The following is a 19,451-nucleotide window of genomic DNA, read 5'->3' as shown; positions in this document are numbered from 1 at the left end:
GATGGCGTCTGGCCCTGGGGCGGAAGATTAGGATGAACTGAGAGAATGATCTAGCTCCCTCATAGTAAAGGTGCCATTGTAGCACTCACGATTCTGAGAAAAGGGTATCACCCGAGCCTCCTCCACTCACTTCTGATGGAGGAAGGCAGGGTGATAGTGGGAAGAGCTCGAACTTTCCACAAATCGGTGGCCCAAAGTGTTGGAGATAGCAATAGCATCCACGATAATATCACCTGCTACTTTCAGGCCGGAAATTGGCGAATGGATCTTGGTCCCAGACAGCTGTCAGAAGTTGGTCCACATGACAGAGGAAGGGGAGGAACTGTTAAAAGGACTAGTGAATGAAATCCAGCAAGCTTTTTTGCTTTCCCAAAGAACATGACGACATTTCGCATGCATCTGTTTACAATGAATGCAGTTTGCCGCCATAGGATGATGGTTAAAATTGCAGGGAGCATGCCTCTGTACACGAACTGCATTACGGCATGCCTCAGTCTACCAAGGAACTGGGACAAAGTGTGGTATAAAGACAAAGTGTGAGGAATGGAATGTTCTGCAGCATAAGGATAACATTTGTGAGGTATTCCACATGGTCGTCATAACTGGGGAAATCCTGTTCTTTGAAGGTTGTCAAGAGGGAGTAAAGCCGCCAGTCAGCCTTAGTAAGCTGCCATTTGGGTGTGCATGCAGGTGGGGTAGGAGTCAGCAAATGGATAGCACATGGGAAATGGTCGCTCGAGTATGTGTCAGAAAGAACAGACCACTCAAGACAATGGGCAAGCTTGGCAGTGCAGAAGGATAGATCCAAATGGGAATAGGTGTGTGAAGAGTCAGAAAGGAATATGGGTGCTCCAGTATTAAGGCAGAAGAGGTTGAGTTAATTAAGAATATCAGCCAAGAGGGCACCTCTCTGATAGGTTCTGGGAGAACCCCAAAGGGGATGATGCACATTAAAGTCACCGAGTAGCAGAAATGGGGGAAGCAGCTGCCCAATAAGCTGAAGGAAGTCTGCCCTGGTAACATGAAATGACGGAAGGACATAAATGGTACAGAGGGAAGAAGTCAGGTGAGGAAGAAAATGGGGAACTGCAACAGCTTGAAGATGGGTAGTCTGGGAGATGGGTTGACTATGAATGTCATCCCGTATCAGCAGCATGATGACCCCATAAGATGGAATGCTGACCTCAAGGGGAAGATCAAAATGAACTGGGAAGAAATGTGAAAGCTCAAAGCAGTCGTGAGGTGGCAATTTTGTTTGCTCAAGGCAGAGTACAAGAGAACACTGCCATGCTAAAAGCAACCATAAATCCTCTTTGTGGGATTGAAGGCCATGAACGGTCCATTGGAGGAGAGTCACGATCAGGAAGAGATGAAGGGGTGTCACCTCAGCAGCTGCTAAAGAGCACAGAAGCACGAGGATCCTGCTTCATGGGGTCCACAGAAGCATCGGCTTGCTTGTGCTGTCGGTATGTGGAGTCCAATGCAGGAGGTGTGCACCAGCAACACAGAGGCTGGCCAGGCTAAGGTATTACGTGGCAACACCATCTTTGAGCCTTTCCTGTTAGAGGAAGACTTCAGGTGGTTTTTGGCTGAAGGGACACATGAAGTCTTCATGGGAGCACTCCTTCTGTCCTTTCCGGCAGTGTTTGCGACCAGCCAATAACTTGTGAGCGACTGGGTAAAGCACTTTTTCCTTTGCCCAGATCTCCTCAACAGCCCACTCATCAAGATACATGGGACAATCCCGAGAGGAGGCGGCGTGGCCGCCACTGCAGTTGATACAGCGGGGAGGAGGCGGCGAACAATTGCCCTCGTGTGCATCCCTACCAGAGGTTACACATTTGGCTGGGTGTCAACAAGAAATCCTATTGTGGTTGAATCGATGACACTGATAGCAGCGCATTGGGTTCAGAATGTATGTCGGACTGTGATAATTTCATAGCCTGCTTTCATCTTGGACGGAAGCACCACTGTATCAAAGGTAAGAAAAAGAGTGCGGGTGGGCACTAAGGAGGGATCTACCATTCTCATCATCCGATGGATGGCAATGACACTCTGATCAGAGAGGTAAGACTGGATTTCGGCCCCAGTCAGACCGTTGAGCAGCCTAATGTAAATAACACCATGGGAAGAATTCAGAGTTCTATGGCCCCAGATACGAATAGGATAGCCATGGAGAAGCAAGGTGGCAAGCAGTTGTTGTGCTTGAGAATCAGAAGTAGTCTCCAAAAGCAAAGTGCCATTCCATACATGAGAGCAGGATTTCACAGGGCTGGCAACTGCGTCAACACCTTTCTGAATAATAAATGGATTTACTGTGGCGAAGGACTGACTGTCTTCAGTACGTGACACCAGAAGTAAACATGGTGCAGCTGGAAGTGTCTTTGAATTGTTAGCCTCATTCTGTTTATGTTTCGTAGATGCTGATTGTGAAGATGATTGGCTCATTGCAAGAAAATCCCCATAATTGCTAGTCTCTCCAATGGAGCGCTCTGTCCAACTGGGAGGCTCTCTTCACAAGGGGGCACACCCGCCTTAGGTGATTGTTCACACCTCAGATCACACCTCATGAACACCTGACAGAGGGACCAATCGGCAATTTGGGAAGGTTGTAGCTAAGGCAATTGCCCCTCCCTGGGCCTGGCCTGTATCAGGAGATACGTGCGAACACTACCTGTTGACCCGGGGCTGGGAATTACGCGTTACCCAGTCATCTGTTGCGTGTCAGATGTGTGAGCCGGCCTTTAAGAGTGCACAGGAAGGAAGAAGAAGAAAAAAAGGAACCTCAAATGCCAAAGTGGAGGAAAGAGAGGAGAAGGGAAACAAAGAAAGGAAAAGGGAACAAAAAACAGTGGTAAGACTGTTCTTACGTCAGCGACAGACAATGCGGAACACTCGCAAAAACACCCCAGACATGTTCCCCAAGGAAGGGGAAAAAGAATAGCAAGAGGACAGACATGCAGCATGGAAGGGAAAAGATGTTATACAGGCTGGGGCCCCGTTGTAGCCAAGCACAAACCTGCCAAAGGGTAGCAAGCCCATTGGGGGTCTGAACAAATCATTGCCAGGAGTGAAAGAAAGTACGGTATGTGAATCCTAACTAAGGATAAAAGCACATTCAGATCAGAGTTACATTTTGAGTGAGACTCCAGACTGTGGAAGCTGCTGTGCAGGAAAAATCCGGGTAGGTGCGATTGGCTCACAATAACTATTTTGGCAGAAAGCAAGATGTCCAATGCATGCCTACACGCAAGGCTTTTGATTGATCATGGCTTGAAACCTGTAATGCTGTGGGACATATTTTCTGCCTTCTTTCCCATGCCACATCATTATCATTTAACCATGACAAAATCTCTAAGAGTATGAAATTGTGTATAAAAATTATTATTAATCAGAATGTGCAATGTCTGTTGCAGTTACCCAGTGAGATTCTGATGCTGGTAGAACCAGCTAAGTGTCATAGAGGAACGTCAGAGAAAATTTGTTGCAGGGACATTGAAGAAGGCACTTGTGGCAGAGATATCGAAGAATAGACTTGCTTAGGCACGCGGTCGACAATGCCCTTCACTTTAAGCAGCCTTAGAAGATATCTGCAGAGACAGGTGTCTCTAACTTAGAGCAAAGTACAGAGGCCAAGCTGGACTAAGAAATTCCAGCTGCTACTACTGCAGCTGTCAATGCGGCCACCAAGGCGAGTGGGAAGCAAAGCTACTTAATTTTCATCAGAGTTTCAATGCCCAAATTTTACATTCACAGCCAGCTAGTTGCACCCATCAAGCACTTAAGCAAAAGAAATGGTGTTCATTCTTGCTTTTCCAGGGATACTTCTGTAAATCACTAGCCTTTCCGCAGTATATGTAATATAGTTTCATTGAGTCCACCCACCTGTGCCAAAGCAATAATTCGTATTTGCTATCCATTGTCCACTTTTTAAATGTTTATATGCTTGATATTAGTAGGTAAATCATTTTGTTTGAAGTCTTACTGGCAATGAACCAAAGTGTTGTTATGACTGGTAGTTTCCTTTTGTTAGTTTGAAGAATCCCTTCCTTGGGTCACCCCTAGTAAGTTTCGTTTAATAAGATGTTATCCATTGGTGTACTGTTGCACTCAACTCATTTGGAAGGCAGAGAAATGGTGAAACTGAAGTGTGTCGAATTGACACACACACACACACACACACACACACACACACACACACAGAGAGAGAGAGAGAGAGAGAGAGCATGTATGGTCTACTTGGCTGAAGTCTAGACCCAAGCCAGCAGCAGTCATAGTGGTGTTTCTCTACTGCTCATAGGTCACAACGCATCAGTTTTGCGTAGCCACTAGTATGATATATTCATCTAGCCAATGAGAAGTGAGGAAAGAAGCAATGGATATCCAGCCTGAAAGAGACACCATTCTCTTTTTCACCGTTGTCACAAATATTTGACCTTTTCTGAATATGTCATCAATTACGAATGCGTGATTACCTTGAGACTTAAAAGCAGCGCATGTGAAATGATCAAAAATTATATTCATAATCTGCATTGTTACAAATATTTGATTTTTTTCTGAGTGCATCATGAATTACTGGGTTGTGGTTAGGTTGGAATATGACAGCTTGGTCGTGAGTACCTGGTTGTGGTGATATACTGATCTGTAGCTTAACCCACGGCTTGGGTCAGGTTGCATTACAACAGTTGTAGTCACATGTGCTTCTTCCGAATAGGTCACAATGAGGTCGTGGGTAGGATGGGACCCTACAGCACAGCTCAAAATTACATTAATAACCTTGGTTGTCAAAATACTCTTATTTGCTTATGTTTTCTGAATGTGTTAAGATTTCTGAGATTGTGATATATTGATATGGGAACATGACAGTATTCCTTCGAAACACTGTCTGTCCGCTGCCATTGTCTGTCCGCTGCTTTCACAATGGCGGCATAGGCTCCTTCCCTTTATACCTCATGGCTAGTGCTGGCAATAATGCTGCATGAAACATGTAAGTATGCCACTGGCCACGATCTAGACTTTTACCTGTCTACTCTATTCTATGGAGTAAAAGCCTCAACATTAAAAGAAGAGTTTGTAAAATTTCTGAGGGCTGATTTCATAGATAAATTCTTAGACTTTCATGAACAAAACATGCTAGCCAATTAGAAGCATTGTTACAGGTATACCGCACAAGCTAGCTGCTTAATATTAAATAAAAGAATGCACACTAATCGTGGATTGAAAAATTCTAACTTCTACGCCCTATTTTGAAATATAAAATAGGAAAATCGTCATAACAATATCTAAGACTGGGCTATCACCTAAAACAACAAATGATTCTACCATGCTGGAAAGTGATGAGTACTGAACACACAAACGAAACAACAAGGAATATTATTACTTCACAATAAATGTACAGATCTGTGCACTATAATAACAAAGTTCCCAGGATTAACATAAATGTGGCGGCGGTGGTGATCACTAATGTAAATAAATAGGCCTAGTGAATTTCTTGGGTTGGCCATGTACCTTATGGTGGTTTGCAGAGTATAAATGTAGATGCATATGTTGGCATCAGTATCACAGAAGGTGTGCTGTTTCTGGGGAGTACTGTACATCTTAGTCAAGTATACAGTGAACATCTAATGTTAATTAGCATCTACTGAACAAAGTGTGACTACTTGACTGTATTAATGACATCATCATCATCTCATAATTCGTATATTGATAAAAACTTGTGGAAACAGAACAATGAAAAACGTTACAAGCACTTAAATGACAGACTTATCATTGCCTCAACACTGCTGTCACACAGTTTAATTTCAACAGCTCCCCTAATTACAAGGTCACAGCAGTTTGAAGTGAGAGTCACAATCCTTGTCTGTTCAAACACTATCTTGGGTTTGAAGCCAAAGCAGAGTCTCATGAATAAACATATCCCTAAAATTGGACACAAAACAACTGACTGATATGCGGTTTTTCATTTCATTTGGTACAATTTTGAAATCATTTGATTTGTTATATAAGGGACATGTCGAGATTTACAGTAGAAAATTTTGAGAGAAATACAAAAATGTTATACTATTTTATACACATTACTGCGATACAGCTGTACAATACTTACTACTGATAAATAAAAATAAAGTTTCGTTGTTCATAGATCGTGTGTTGTGTATTGATGGTGGCAATTCTGACTTTGGTTATAGCCAATTCAATGATAGTATGTGGTAGCCAGTGATCTCTTTCAGAATAAGATGCAAATTGATTACACTTGTTTTTAACACAAATGAGAAAAAAACCTAGTTGTTTTGACAGACTGACTTGTAGCAAAGCCCAAGGCCTAGGTTAGGTTGGTATGTGACAATCTCGCTGTAAGTTAGGGAGGCCAGCGAATGTGAATGGAAGGGACAGACTGACCTGAAGCATAGCTCGAGATCTAGGCTAGGTTAGAATGTGACAATTTGCTAGTAAGCTGACAAAAGTCATAGAATCTCAACATGAAAATATGGCTGCTGTAATAGACTGATGTGTAGCGTAGCCGAAGATATATGTTCACCATTGCAGTAACCTACTTGTATGTCTTATTTCAGATTTTACCGAAAATTCCAATGAAGTGGTTAAATTCTAACCTAATAGAACAAAGTACCAGTAAACTTTATTTACTATCCACAGAAAATTATGAATGAGCATTCTCACTGGCTACCAACAACTGACTTATGATTCAAACTATGGAAAATCTTTTACAGAATAATAGCAATATTATGAAAATGAGAGACTTCTACTCACCATATAGCAGAAATGCTGAGTCGCAGACAGGCACAACAAAAAGTTTAGCATTCTTTTTACATTGTCTGTCAGTGACTCAACATCTCCACTAAATGATGAGTAGCAAAAATCTCCCTTTTTGTAACACTGTCTTGTGATTCAGCAAATTCTGCTACCACTGTTTATTACACAAGTAGATTAGATTAGATTAGATTAATACTTGTTCCATAGATCATGAATACAATACTTCGTAATGATGTGGAACGTTTCAGGTTAATAAAAGATGTCTGCACAAGATATTACATTACACAAAATATTGCATGACACTAATGTTTAAGTTGTTTTTTTTTTCCCCCTCCCTTAATTTATATCTAAAAATTCAGCCAATGAGTAGAAGGAGTTGTCATCTAGAAATTCTTTTAATTTATTTTTAAATGTTGTTGTCAGGCTTTTGATGCTGTTTGGTAGGTGACCAAAGACTTTTGTGGCAGCATAATTTACCCCTTTCTGTGCCAAAGTCAGATTTAACCCTGCATAGGTATTTCCAATACTGGCATGCAATGCAACAAGGGCACTTCTGCAAGTAATCTCTTCGGTGAACCAAGACTTTTTTTAACAAGATACCTGTTGGCAATGCACATGTTTGTAACTATTTTCTTTGCAATTCTAGGAGCCTCACAACATTTGTGAATTCCTCCAGAACATTATAGCAAAAATCCAATTCAAAGTAACAGGTCGGATAAATTATTTTTCTGGTGTACATGTTTGTGGCATCTGATAAAATTTACTTTACAAATGCTATGCTATTTAATTTACTTTCTAAGCAGGCTAAATGTAACTTCAAATTTAAATTTTTGTCAAGATTTAGACTTAAGATCTTGACATTTCCTGAGCTTTGAAATTTACTTTTACGACTCTGTATTCTGATGATTTAATTTCAAATTGCATTACCTAGTTACATTCAGTTTTAGTCCATTTTGATGGAACCAGGAATCAAGATTTTCGAAAGTATATTCATCACTTCTCCTAATTTTTTCAGACATTTGCTGTACGACATCTCTCCTTACACACTGGCAACTAATGCCTAGAAATTAAGTTAGTCAGTACAACATTACTAGAAATGAACATCCATTCCATTCAACTGGACCTGATTTTGGGTAAGGATAAAAATTGCCAGGACAATTTCTGCAAATTAAGAGGACCTGATAGAAAATGACAGTCTCAGACATTTTGGTAAAAAGTTTGTCAGACACTTTGGTAAAAAGTTTGTCATACAGTTTGAAAAAACTGTAGATGCATTGGCAAAAAAGTGTGAATGCATAAGAGGAGTAATATGCAAGATAGGTATTTTATAATGCTGCAATAAAAATGCCATCAATGAATCTGAACTTGGTGAGGTGTTTGGGATTCTGGGAGGCTACATAGGGTTCCTCAAGACGGCCCAGAAAAAGGTTGGAAAGGATGATGCCATGCAGGTGCCCCCAGCTGTGCTGCACATTTGGTTGTAGGTGATGTCTTGAAAGGAGAAGTAATTGTGGGTGAGGATATAGTTAGTCATGGTGATCAGGAAGGTTGTTACAGGTATGGTGTGAGCGAAGAGTTGGGAAATATAGTGTCCAGTGGTGGCAAGGCCATTGGTATTGGGGATGCTTGTGTAGAATGAGGTGGCTTTGACAGAAACAAGCAGCATGGCGGCTGGTAAAAGAGTTGTGACCTGTTAAGTGTTGGTGGAGAATATTTGATTTGTGTGAGACAGTGTTTTGTTTGTGTCAAGCATAATGAAAATTAAACTTTTGGAATCTATGAAAAAACTAAACCTGACTCAACTCTTCTGGAGTTGCGAAGCAAGGTGGCTCTGTGGTTTTTTTGAGAAAGAGGGTTCAAATTCTCTTCCAGATTTAGGTTTCCCATGGTGTCATTTGTTAAGACTCTGGTAGATTCCTTTCAGTGAAATATGGCAATTTCCTTTCCTACTGTGTCCAATCTGAATTTGTGCTCTGTCTCTGGTGATCCTCATTGATGGGATGTTAAAAACAATTATTTCTAATGATTAATACTGTTATTCTCTCTTTCTTCCTTCCATTTTTTGTAGAATGTAAATCTTGTGCCTTATGTACTGCACCATTTCACTTAATTTTAAGTGGGACTGTACAAAATAAAACTCACAGAAAGGAAGGGAACACCCATATATTGGAGCATTTTTGCGATGAGTTAACATTAGTTATTCCTGTGTTAAAACTGTCCATATAGTGAAGGTAGGGGTCAACAGAATGGTATAGAGTGAAGTACATATTCGTCTACAAAACAGGTCAGACATATTATGTGATGTTCATCTACCTGACTTCGATGAAATTTAGATGGTTAGAACACAATTAGTTGGAGCAAATTTATTTTAACGCTGTTGTTGTTGTCTTCAGTCCTGAGACTGGTTTGATGCAGCTCTCCATGCTACTCTATCCTGTGCAAGCTTCTTCATCTCCCAGTACCTACTGCAACCTACATCCTTCTGAATCTGCTTAGTGTATTCATCTCTTGGTCTCCCTCTACAATTTTTACCCTCCACACTCCCCTCCAATACTAAAGTGGTGATCCCTTGATGCCTCAGGACATGTCCTACCAACCGATCCCTTCTTCTAGTCAAGTTGTGTCACAAACTTCTCTTCTCCCCAATCCTATTCAATACTTCCTCACTAATTATGTGATCTACCCGTCTAATCTTCAGCATTCTTCTGTAGCACCACATTTCAAAAACTTCTATTCTCTTCTTGTCCAAACTATTTATTGTCCATGTTTCATTTCCATACATGGCTACACTCCATACAAATACTTTCAGAAATGACTTCCTGACACTTAAATCTATACTCGATGTTAACAAATTTCTCTTCTTCACAAATGCTTTCCTTGCCATTGCCAGTCTACATTTTATATCCTCTCCACTTCGACCATCATCAGTTATTTTGCTCCCCAAATAGCAAAATTCCTTTACTACTTTAAGTGTCTCATTTCCTAATCTAATTCCCTCAGCATCACCCGATTTAATTCGACTACATTCCATTATCCTCGTTTTGCTTTTGTTGATGTTCAGCTTATACCCTCCTTTCAAGACACTATCCATTCCATTCAACTGCTCTTCCAAGTCCTTTGCTGTCTCTGACAGAATTACAATGTCACTGGCGAACCTCAAAGTTTTTATTTCTTCTCCATGGATTTTAATACCTACTCCGAATTTTTCTTTTGTTTCCTTCACTGCTTGCTCAATATACAGATTGAATAACATCGGGGAGAGACTACAATGCTGTCTCACTCCCTTCCCAACCACTGCCTCCCTTTCATGCCCCTTGACTCCTATAACTGCCATCTGGTTTCTGTACAAATTGTAAATAGCCTTTCGCTCCCTGTATTTTACCACTGCCACCTTCAGAATTTGAAAGAGCGTATTCCAGTCAACATTGTCAAAAGCTTTATCTAAGTCTGCAAATCCTAGAAACGTAGGTTTGCCTTTCCTTAATCTATTTTCTAAGATAAGTTGTAGGGTCAGTATTGCCTCACGTGTTCCAACATTTCTATGGAATCCAAACTGATCTTCCCCGAGGTCGGCTTCTATTAGTTCCATTTGTCTGTAAAGAGTCTGCGTTAGTATTTTGCAGTCGTGACTTATTAAACTGATGGTTCGGTAATTTTCACATTTTTCAACACCTGCTTTCTTTGGGATTGGAATTACTATATTCTTTTTGAAGTCTGAGGGTATTTCGCCTGTTTCATACATCTTGCTCACCAGATGGTAGAGTTTCATCAGGACTGCCTCTCCCAAGGCTGTCAGTAGTTCTAATGGAATGTGGTCTACTCCCGGGGCCTTGTTTCGACTCAGGTCTTTCAGTGCTCTGTCAAGCTCTTCACACAGTATTATATCTCCCATTTCATCTTCATCTACATCCTCTTCCATTTCCATAATATTGTCCTCAAGTACATCGCCCTTGTATGACCCTCTATATACTCCTTCCACCTTTCTGCTTTCCCTTCTTTGCTTAGAACTGGATTTCCATCTGAGCTTTTGATATTCATACGTGTGGTTCTCTTGTCTCTGAAGGTGTCTTTAATTTTCCTGTAGGCTGTATCTATCTTACCCCTAGTGAGATAAACCTCTACATCCTTACATTTGTCCTCTAGCCATGCCTGCTTAGCCATTTTGCACTTCCTGTCGATCTCATTTTTGAGACGTTTGTATTCCTTTTTGCCTGCTTCATTTACAGCATTTTTATATTTTCTCCTTTCATCAATTAAATTCAGTATTTCTTCTGTCACCCAGGGATTTCTACTAGCCCTCGTCTTTTTACCTACTTGATCCTCTGCTGCCTTCACTACTTCATCCTTCAAAGCTACAGATTCTTCTTCTACTGTATTTCTTTCCCCCATTCCTGTCAATTGTTCCCTTATGCTCTCCCTGAAACTCTGTACAACCTCTGGTTTAGTCAGTTTATCCAGGTCCCATCTCCTTAAATTCCCACCTTTTTGCAGTTTCTTCAGTTTTAATCTACAGGTCATAACCAATAGATTGTGGTCCGAATCCACATCTGCCCCTGGAAATGTCTTACAATTTAAAACCCGGTTCCTAAATCTCTGTTTTACCATTATATAATCTATCTGAAACCTGTCAGTATCTCCAGGCTTCTTCCATGTATACAACCTTCTTTCATGATTCTTGAACCAAGTGTTAGCTATGATTTTAACGCTAACACATATAAAACATGAAGCCTCCTTTCTAACATTAAACATGTATGTTGTTCTTTGATGACATGGCTTTTCTGTTGTGATGATCCACTGTTCATTCTACTAAACTCAAGATTGCATAGTGCTCAGAGATTGAATGAACATGTAAGTAACTGTGTAACTCCAATGCAACAGATATTAATCATAAAATGGAATCTAATTTCCAAAATGGCAAAGTTCCAATCAAGACTTGCTAAGTTTGCTCAGGGAGCATTTTAAAAATAATTGTGAGAATTGAAATATGTGATGTGGACAGCACAATCACCCAACTTTAACATTATTCAGAAGCTCATATCCTTTTCTGACCAAATGATCCAGTGCAAATTTCCTCCCTCGGAGCTATTCATGAAAAAATGCTGCATTGCCTATAGCATTAGCTTGTAAGGAATTAACAAGTGCCAAACCCCTACTCTTCAATGAAATGCAGCTCTAAGATGGCTTAAATGATACAGTGCCTTAATCTCATTCATTTAGATGTTCCTTTCACAGAGCAAATTAATGTTTGTCAGATTGTGTACTCATGGAAGGGCAGTGTTTCTACCTGGTATACGAGCCTAAATATTTTCTATTTGTATTTGGTTACACTTACATCTGATTGATAGGAACAGTAAGAAATTTCATAAAATGCGATCAGTACTTTACGTATGATGGTTACGTATTTATAACCAAGTAGCAACATTGTCCATCTCAACATGACACACACATTGTTTATAGTTGTAATGAGATCTCACAGGACAGCTAGACATTAACATGGAGGGCCAACAGGAAGAGTGTGCGCAATATATGAACAATTTGGCACAATATATATTTCATTTCATACATAAGTTACATCTACTTTCTTAAAATTCAATTGTCAGCCCAAGTAGGGGGTCGACAGAAGCGTCCGATTCCACGCGTTGGCTTGACCAGTGACGTGAGGGTGTTGTGTGTGACGTCATGACGGCGCGGAGTTTGGTTTGAGAGTGGCTTACTCCAGTTCTGTTTTATCTTATTTTATTTACTTTTCTGATCTGTTCGTTCTATCTCGTGAGATTTTTTTTTTAAATTTAAAAACACTTATTACTTATTTTAATTATCTGTTTCCTCCAATTTCTGTTTTAGTTTATTATATTTATCTTTCTGATCTGTTTGTTCTATCCCGTGAGTTTTTTTTTTTAAAAGACAAAAAACACTAATCAGCTACTGAAGCATCTTTATCTTCTATGGGTTGCAGGGGTTACGACCCCTGGGGAGGTGGGTGGGTATTCATGTATGGCTGTTTTCACTTACACGTTGTAGCTACGCAAGGTGTCTAAATTTGTTTATATTTCGTTTGCTCCCCACCCAAAACACCCCATTTCCCGCGCTTGTCCCGTTAGTGTCATTAGGCTTCTTGTGGAAAGTGTGTGTGTTTGTTTTTGTTTCTGCCATATTTGTGACGTCATGGGTCAAAGCAGACGGGCGGGATCGGACGCTTCCGAATTTCCCAAGTAGGGCATCAATATTAAGGAACATCCAAAACACAAAACTGACAACACCAACAACTCATTTTGATAGCTTGAAGCTGAAAAACGGAAGAGATTTCAATAATCTGGCAATTTTTCCATCACCCTCCATAGCAAAAGAATTTACAACTAATCAAATATGACAAACTTAACATTGCTAATTGTTTTGTATTTAGTGTACTGACGATGCAACTGTGGACAGTGACATGTTTATCTCCATTCTTAGTTAGGGTACTCTGAAATAAGTCTTAAGGATAGGAGAATGCCTGATCAATGACACCTACCAGACAGCAAGTGGCTCTGCTTCCATGCATAGTGTTTTGTTTTCTTTTATTTATTTCGTGTTCTGATGATCCATATTATGCACATATCATAGAATGTGGAACATGTCAGTTTTACAAGTTTGTTGTGGTTATACAGGATGATTCAAAAAGAATACCACAACTTTAAAAATGTGTATTTAATGAAAGAAACATAATATAACCTTCTGTTATACATCATTACAAAGAGTATTTAAAAAGGGTTTTTTTTTTTTTTCACTCAAAAACAAGTTCAGAGATGTTCAATATGGCCCCCTCCAGACACACGAGCAATATCAACCCGATACTCTAACTCGTTCCACACTCTCTGTAGCATATCAGGCGTAACAGTTTGGATAGCTGCTGTTATTTCTCGTTTCAAATCATCAACGGTGGCTGGGAGAGGTGGCCGAAACACCATATCCTTAACATACCCCCATAAGAAAAAATTGCAGGGGGTAAGATCAGGGCTTCTTGGAGGCCAGTGATGACGTGCTCTGTCACGGGCTGCCTGGCGGCCGATCCATCGCCTCGAGTAGTTGACGTTCAGGTAGTTACGGACAGATAAGTGCCAATGTGGTGGTGCTCCATCCTGCTGAAATATGAATTGTTGTGCTTCTTGTTCGAGCTGAGGGAACAGCCAATTCTCTAACATCTCTAGATACTGTAGTCCAGTTACAGTAGCACCTTCGAAGAAAAAGGGACCAAAAACTTTATTGGCTGAAATGGCGAACAAATGTACAACTAAATGAAACTTTATAGCTCCCTTAATTCGCCGACAGATAGTGCTTAGCTCTGCCTTTTGTCGTTGCAGAGTTTTAAATTCCTAAAGTTGTGGTATTCTTTTTGAATCACCCTGTATTGTATGGTATTATGCAAATAGTAAAACTATTTTATACTAGGATAACTACAAGTTAGGTTCTATTACACAAAAATATAAGCCTATTTAAATGTGTTTACACTTAAGAAAGTAACATGTACACAAATAATGATCTGGGAATGTATCCATGTGTTTATACTACAGACATTGTGGCTCATGGAACCGTACACTAGTGTAAAATGACCCTAAAGAGCTCATCATCCACTAAACAATTTGAGGTGAAAGGGCATTAATACTCTTACAGCCACTGAATCTGACCTCATCCTGTGCCATACCCATGTCTGTATTCCCATAGTGTATAATCCTTTCTCATAATATTGTGATTATGATGTGCACTATCTGATTTAAAATGAGCCTTTTTTCTTGTGAAAAACATCATGAAGAATATAAATTGTGCAGTGAATGCAAGGCTTTTGTGTTCCTTAATAAGACTTCTGCATAAGACTTTGGAGTGGACTCTGCTCATAATTCTTATGCCTCTTTTCTGTGCATAAAGCACTTCTTTAACCAGCAGCTAATTTCTTCAAAACATGATTTCATACGTCATAATCGTATGAAAATAACCACAACAAGCTAATTTGATATTTTCCAGGATGTGGTTTGACTGTTTTAGATTGCTAACCAAATTTCAGCACAGGAGTTTTGAAATATCAATCCTAGATGTCTGCTCCTGTTTCCTTCATCTTTAGAGGTCACAGACCTATAAAACTAAATCAAACTTGTTTTACTATACTTAACAGAATGAGCATTTATGCTAAACATGTTCACAATTTCCCTCTAAAAACTTTATTAACTTACAGCTCAGGTTTGTCTAATGAATTATAAATATGTACCATCGTGTCAAGAGCAAAGACAGCGAATTTACAATATTCTGTACAAAGACGTATGTCGTTAACAAAAATAAGAGGTACGGGGTCCAGAACTGATCCATGGGGCACTCCTGTGTGAAGGTGCTCTACTCTGATGATGCTGAGCTTAGTGACAGTTTTCTGCAAATTTCACTGTGCTATTAAAAGTATACTCTACTGCTACACATCAGATCAGAAATAAGAACTGTCTGTAACCAGCAACAGACATTCATAACGCACAATCAATGGGAGATGATTTCACAACAATGCAACAATAATAGCCTGATCAATGTATTGATACGCTTTTTTTTTTCTAGCGAACTTCGAACCGGATCGCTTCCATTAACATTTCTAATCTCTCTTATTGTATCTCTATATACGAGTGGGTAGTGATTTCCCAGGGAATGTCCCACCAAGTATCGCAAGTCTGTAAAACACGACAGAATCTGGTGGAACTACAAGCTGGTATCCAGAACAACTTAAAATATTTCAAGAGATTTTTCCGACAATAATTCGAGTACCTCCTACTCGGCAATGACCTTCCTCATTCTTGCTAATGATAGTCTAATTAAAAGACTAATTTCCTCATGTCACGCCTAGGCACTTATTGGCGAGACGATACAAAGGTAAACAACAGCCACGATATAAAACTCAATCTTGACGTACAATGATCTGGAATGACCCAAAACTGTAGACCATACACTTATGTAACATACGCAATAAATTAATATTACTACGAACAAAAGTTCTAGTTACACTCAAGATTCAAAGAAAGAGTGGTGACACCGCGACTTTCGCTATTCCCTTCATTATCGAGAAATAAACACAAATCTCTGATGTCAATTCAGAAATTGTATTCTATAGGCGAGTGCAATTAACAACAAAGTGATAAGTAACGAACAACGACAACTTTTTCTGATCTTGAATAACAATAAAGGATGAATACTCATAAGTATAACTTACCTTAATCCTAATTAGAGATGTAAGAATGTACTTTCCACGACAGTTTATTTAAAGCTTAACTTCGTTGAGCTCTTGACAGCTATTCAGCAGCACTCAACACAATATTCGCTGTTTGCTGCCAACAGCAGGAAGTAGCTCCAAACGCGTGACGCACCGTCATATGATAACAAGGAAGGATGTACTATGAATCACAAAAAGAACAAGAATTTTTACTGAGAAATACATAGCTGCTTGTACAACATAATATTCACACGTAATTTAAGTGATGGGCTAAATAGAAACATGCAGAGTTTTATTAATACTCTGTGACCAATCGTGAACTGTTCGCTGAACTCTAATACAGATATTCTGCCATGCGCAATTTGGCAATTTACATATTTATGGAGAGTTCTTCACTCAGTTGTGTTAGCTGGTTTAATAATTACAGAGCATTATGATTACTACGATGCATTTCCGCACTACTCATATAACGAGTGGTTTAGGTGTTGGCGACAATGTTGAAAAACCGAAGTTATGGAGGTAGTTAAAGTAAGTCGCCTCTGAGTGTGTTGTAATTCATCTTGTAAGTTATTAACATGTTTGTCTGTTGACGCTCTACGCAGGGAGATCCATTCCTCGATTTTTCCTGTAGAAGTGCCTGCTTTGGAATTGAAGTTAGTGGTTTCTTGTTTTAACTGATTGATTTGTTTACTTCGTTTTACCTGTTGGGGGTGCAAGGAAGTGTTTACGAGTTCTAGAGCAGCCACTACTTTCATAAAGTTTTGCAATTACATAGTGTCACGTTTTTCGCCACACTAAACTCATATCAATAGTTGCACCGAGCGAGGTGGCGCAGTGGTTAGCACACTGGACTCGCATTCGGGAGGACGACGGTTCAATCCCGTCTCCGGCCATCCTGATTTAGGTTTTCCGTGATTTCCCTAAATCGCTTCAGGCAAATGCCGGGATGGTTCCTTTGAAAGGGCACGGCCGATTTCCTTCCCCATCCTTCCCTCACCCGAGCTTGTGCTCCGTCTCTAATGACCTCGTTGTCGACGGGACGTTAAACACTAATCTCCTCCTCCTCCTCCTCAATAGTTGCCACGGGACAATTGCTTGTCACGTCCAAGCAAATCTTGCGTAATGCGTGAAACTACTACCTGTAAATTATGAGTTTAATGTGACTTTTAGTAAATTATGAGTTTAATGCATGTTATTACTTGGAAGGACTGGTAACACGACATATCTTGTCATTATATTCTGAGATCGCAGTCCATATCACTAAAGTAACGAAATCAGCCATTAATGATGGGAATGTACATTAATTGCAAGTTCTACTGTATCCCTGTCAGAATAATTTAGGCCTAGTCCTAATCACAAACAAAATTAACATTTCTGTGTTTTTTATTTTTTTTATTTTATACTGAATTCACGAGATGTCCATTAGTATAACAATGGAACTGAAGCAAGCAGTAGTATACCTTAAACACAGTCAAATATGTTAACAAACTGCAAGAATTTCTATATAACCACATTATTATAGGTACCAGTGCAAGTTTAACAACTGATGAAGCTGACTGTCAAAAGATCCAATGAATTATGTATTTAAGAACAATCACGTCTAGGTTTTGTAGAATTCACAAGTGTCATTTATGTGAGGTGATTCAAATATTATGATAATCATAAAAAAACTCATCATGCTTATGTAAACAACTGAACTATAGGATTCCATGGAAACATTTTCTGTGGCACAGGTTTGTTATCAGACTGCAAAGTGCTGTATGCGAATGATGAGCCAAATGTACAGTCCAGCAATAACATCGTTTCCTCCTTTCCTGGAGTTCTTCAACTTTTTTTATACGTGTATTTAGTTTGTAAATACCGTGTTTTTAGTATGGATGCTATGTTAGTATAGTATTTGACATTGCAGTTGCCTGACAGGTACATAATGTGCTTCAATCTTGCTGTAGTATCTGTCCATTCTCAGAACAACTACTAACTTATCCAATTATGCCGAGAACCCGTGGTGAAGTGCCTGCTGTAGGCCTAAGTAATTGTTGTGTGCCCCATCCTCAACTTTTTGTTTCATAATTAACCACATCTTCCAATCCAAACGATAGTCCGGGTACAAACAATACTTCCCTGCATTATTTCTACTCGGGTATATCTTGTTTACTACTCCTCAGAAATGAAATGACTTCATAAAATTTAAATTAGTCACACTAACTCTACATATAATTTCATAATCTGCGAACCACTGTGAAGTGTGTGGTGAAGGGTTCTTCAAACAGAAGCATCTGTTAGAGTTCCCACCTGTTTGATTTGTGATGGAAGCACATGTAGAATGACTGCTTAGATGTGTGTGTGCAGAGTGTAAGTAATCTAGTCTTGTCTTTGTAGCTCCATGTCAGGGCGGCATCTGCCAAGGCCGCTCTACCACTGATAATCTTGTGTCCCTCGAGTCTGCCATCTGAGCAGCCTTTTCCAGATGCCAACATCTGGTTGCTGTCTTTTGCTTTGCATACGACATGAACTGGCGACATCATATCCTTGCCACATTGTCTGTGGGGCCTGCTCCCAATTTTTATCCAAAACTTCCTGTTGCTCCATACTTTCCGTGTCCAAGTTGGTGCCTCCCATAGTACCCCCCCCCCCTCCCCCCCCCCCCCCCCCCGTATTCAGTATTCAGGAGAATGGCATTCTGCAGGGTTCCGTATTGAGTGTATCTCTATTTTTAGTGTCCATCTACGGCCTAGTAGCAGCTGTAGGGCCATTGATCTCCCCTTCTCTGTATGCAGGTGACTTCTGCATTTCGTATTGCTCCTCCAGTACTGGTGCTGCCAAACTGCGCCTACAGGGAACCATTCACAAGGCACAATCATGAGCTCGAGCCCACATATTCCAGTTTTCAGCCACAAAGTCGTGTGTCCTGCACTTCTGTTGACGTCGTACTGTTCATCTGGAACCTGAACTTTATCTTAATGACAATCCACTCACTGTAGTGGGGACGTTTTTATTCTTAGGACTGGTTTTCGATGCCTGATTGACTTGGCTACCTCACCTTCATCAGCTAACGCGAGAGTGCTGGCAGCACTGCAATGCTCTCTGCTGCGTGAGCAACACCAACTGGGGTGCAGATCGCTGTACACTGCTGCCGCTGTACAGAGCCCTTGTTCATTCCCACCTTGACTATTGGAGTCTGGTTTACGATTCTGCGGCGCCCTCAGCATTGTGTTTCCTCAACCCAGTACACCACTGTCACGTTCGCCTAGGCACGGGAGCTTTTAGAACAAGTCCGGTGACCAGTGTCCTGGTGGAGGCCGGAGTCCCTCCACTGCAGATCTGACATGCACAACTGCTCGCCAGTTACATTGCACACATTCGTAGTTCTCCTGAGCATGCGAATTACTGTCTCCTTTTCCCACCTGCAGCAGTTCAACTCCTGCATCGGCAGGTCAGGGCTCACGATTGTGTTGGTGTGCAATCC

General features: G+C 40.4%; 2 protein-coding genes across 5 annotated transcripts in view; one reads left to right on the top strand and one right to left on the bottom strand.

The window, feature by feature from the left end:
- Positions 1-16,155, bottom strand: part of LOC126474065 (syntenin-1-like) — a 44,261-nt gene extending 28,106 nt beyond the window's left edge. The window contains exon 1 of the mRNA XM_050101478.1: positions 15,986-16,155. The gene's annotated coding sequence lies outside the window, so the exon portion shown is untranslated. The remainder of the gene's footprint in view (positions 1-15,985) is intronic.
- Positions 16,156-16,193: 38 nt separating this feature from the next.
- Positions 16,194-19,451, top strand: part of LOC126474075 (josephin-1) — a 57,630-nt gene continuing 54,372 nt past the window's right edge. Inside the window, exon 1 of one of the 4 annotated variants that reach the window (XM_050101503.1) lies at positions 16,194-16,513. Coding sequence is in view for 1 of the 4 variants with exons in the window: in XM_050101487.1 (XP_049957444.1) it covers positions 16,499-16,513 (15 nt within the window). In the remaining 3 variants the exon portion in view is untranslated. Of the gene's footprint in view, positions 16,639-19,451 lie in introns of all 4 variants that reach the window. The other 3 variants (XM_050101487.1, XM_050101494.1, XM_050101512.1) reach the window with 3 other exon arrangements.

The sequence above is a fragment of the Schistocerca serialis genome, chromosome 1, assembly GCF_023864345.2.
Source record: "Schistocerca serialis cubense isolate TAMUIC-IGC-003099 chromosome 1, iqSchSeri2.2, whole genome shotgun sequence".
In the NCBI taxonomy this organism is placed as follows: domain Eukaryota; kingdom Metazoa; phylum Arthropoda; class Insecta; order Orthoptera; family Acrididae; genus Schistocerca; species Schistocerca serialis.
This window is presented reverse-complemented; position numbering and strand designations above follow the sequence as displayed.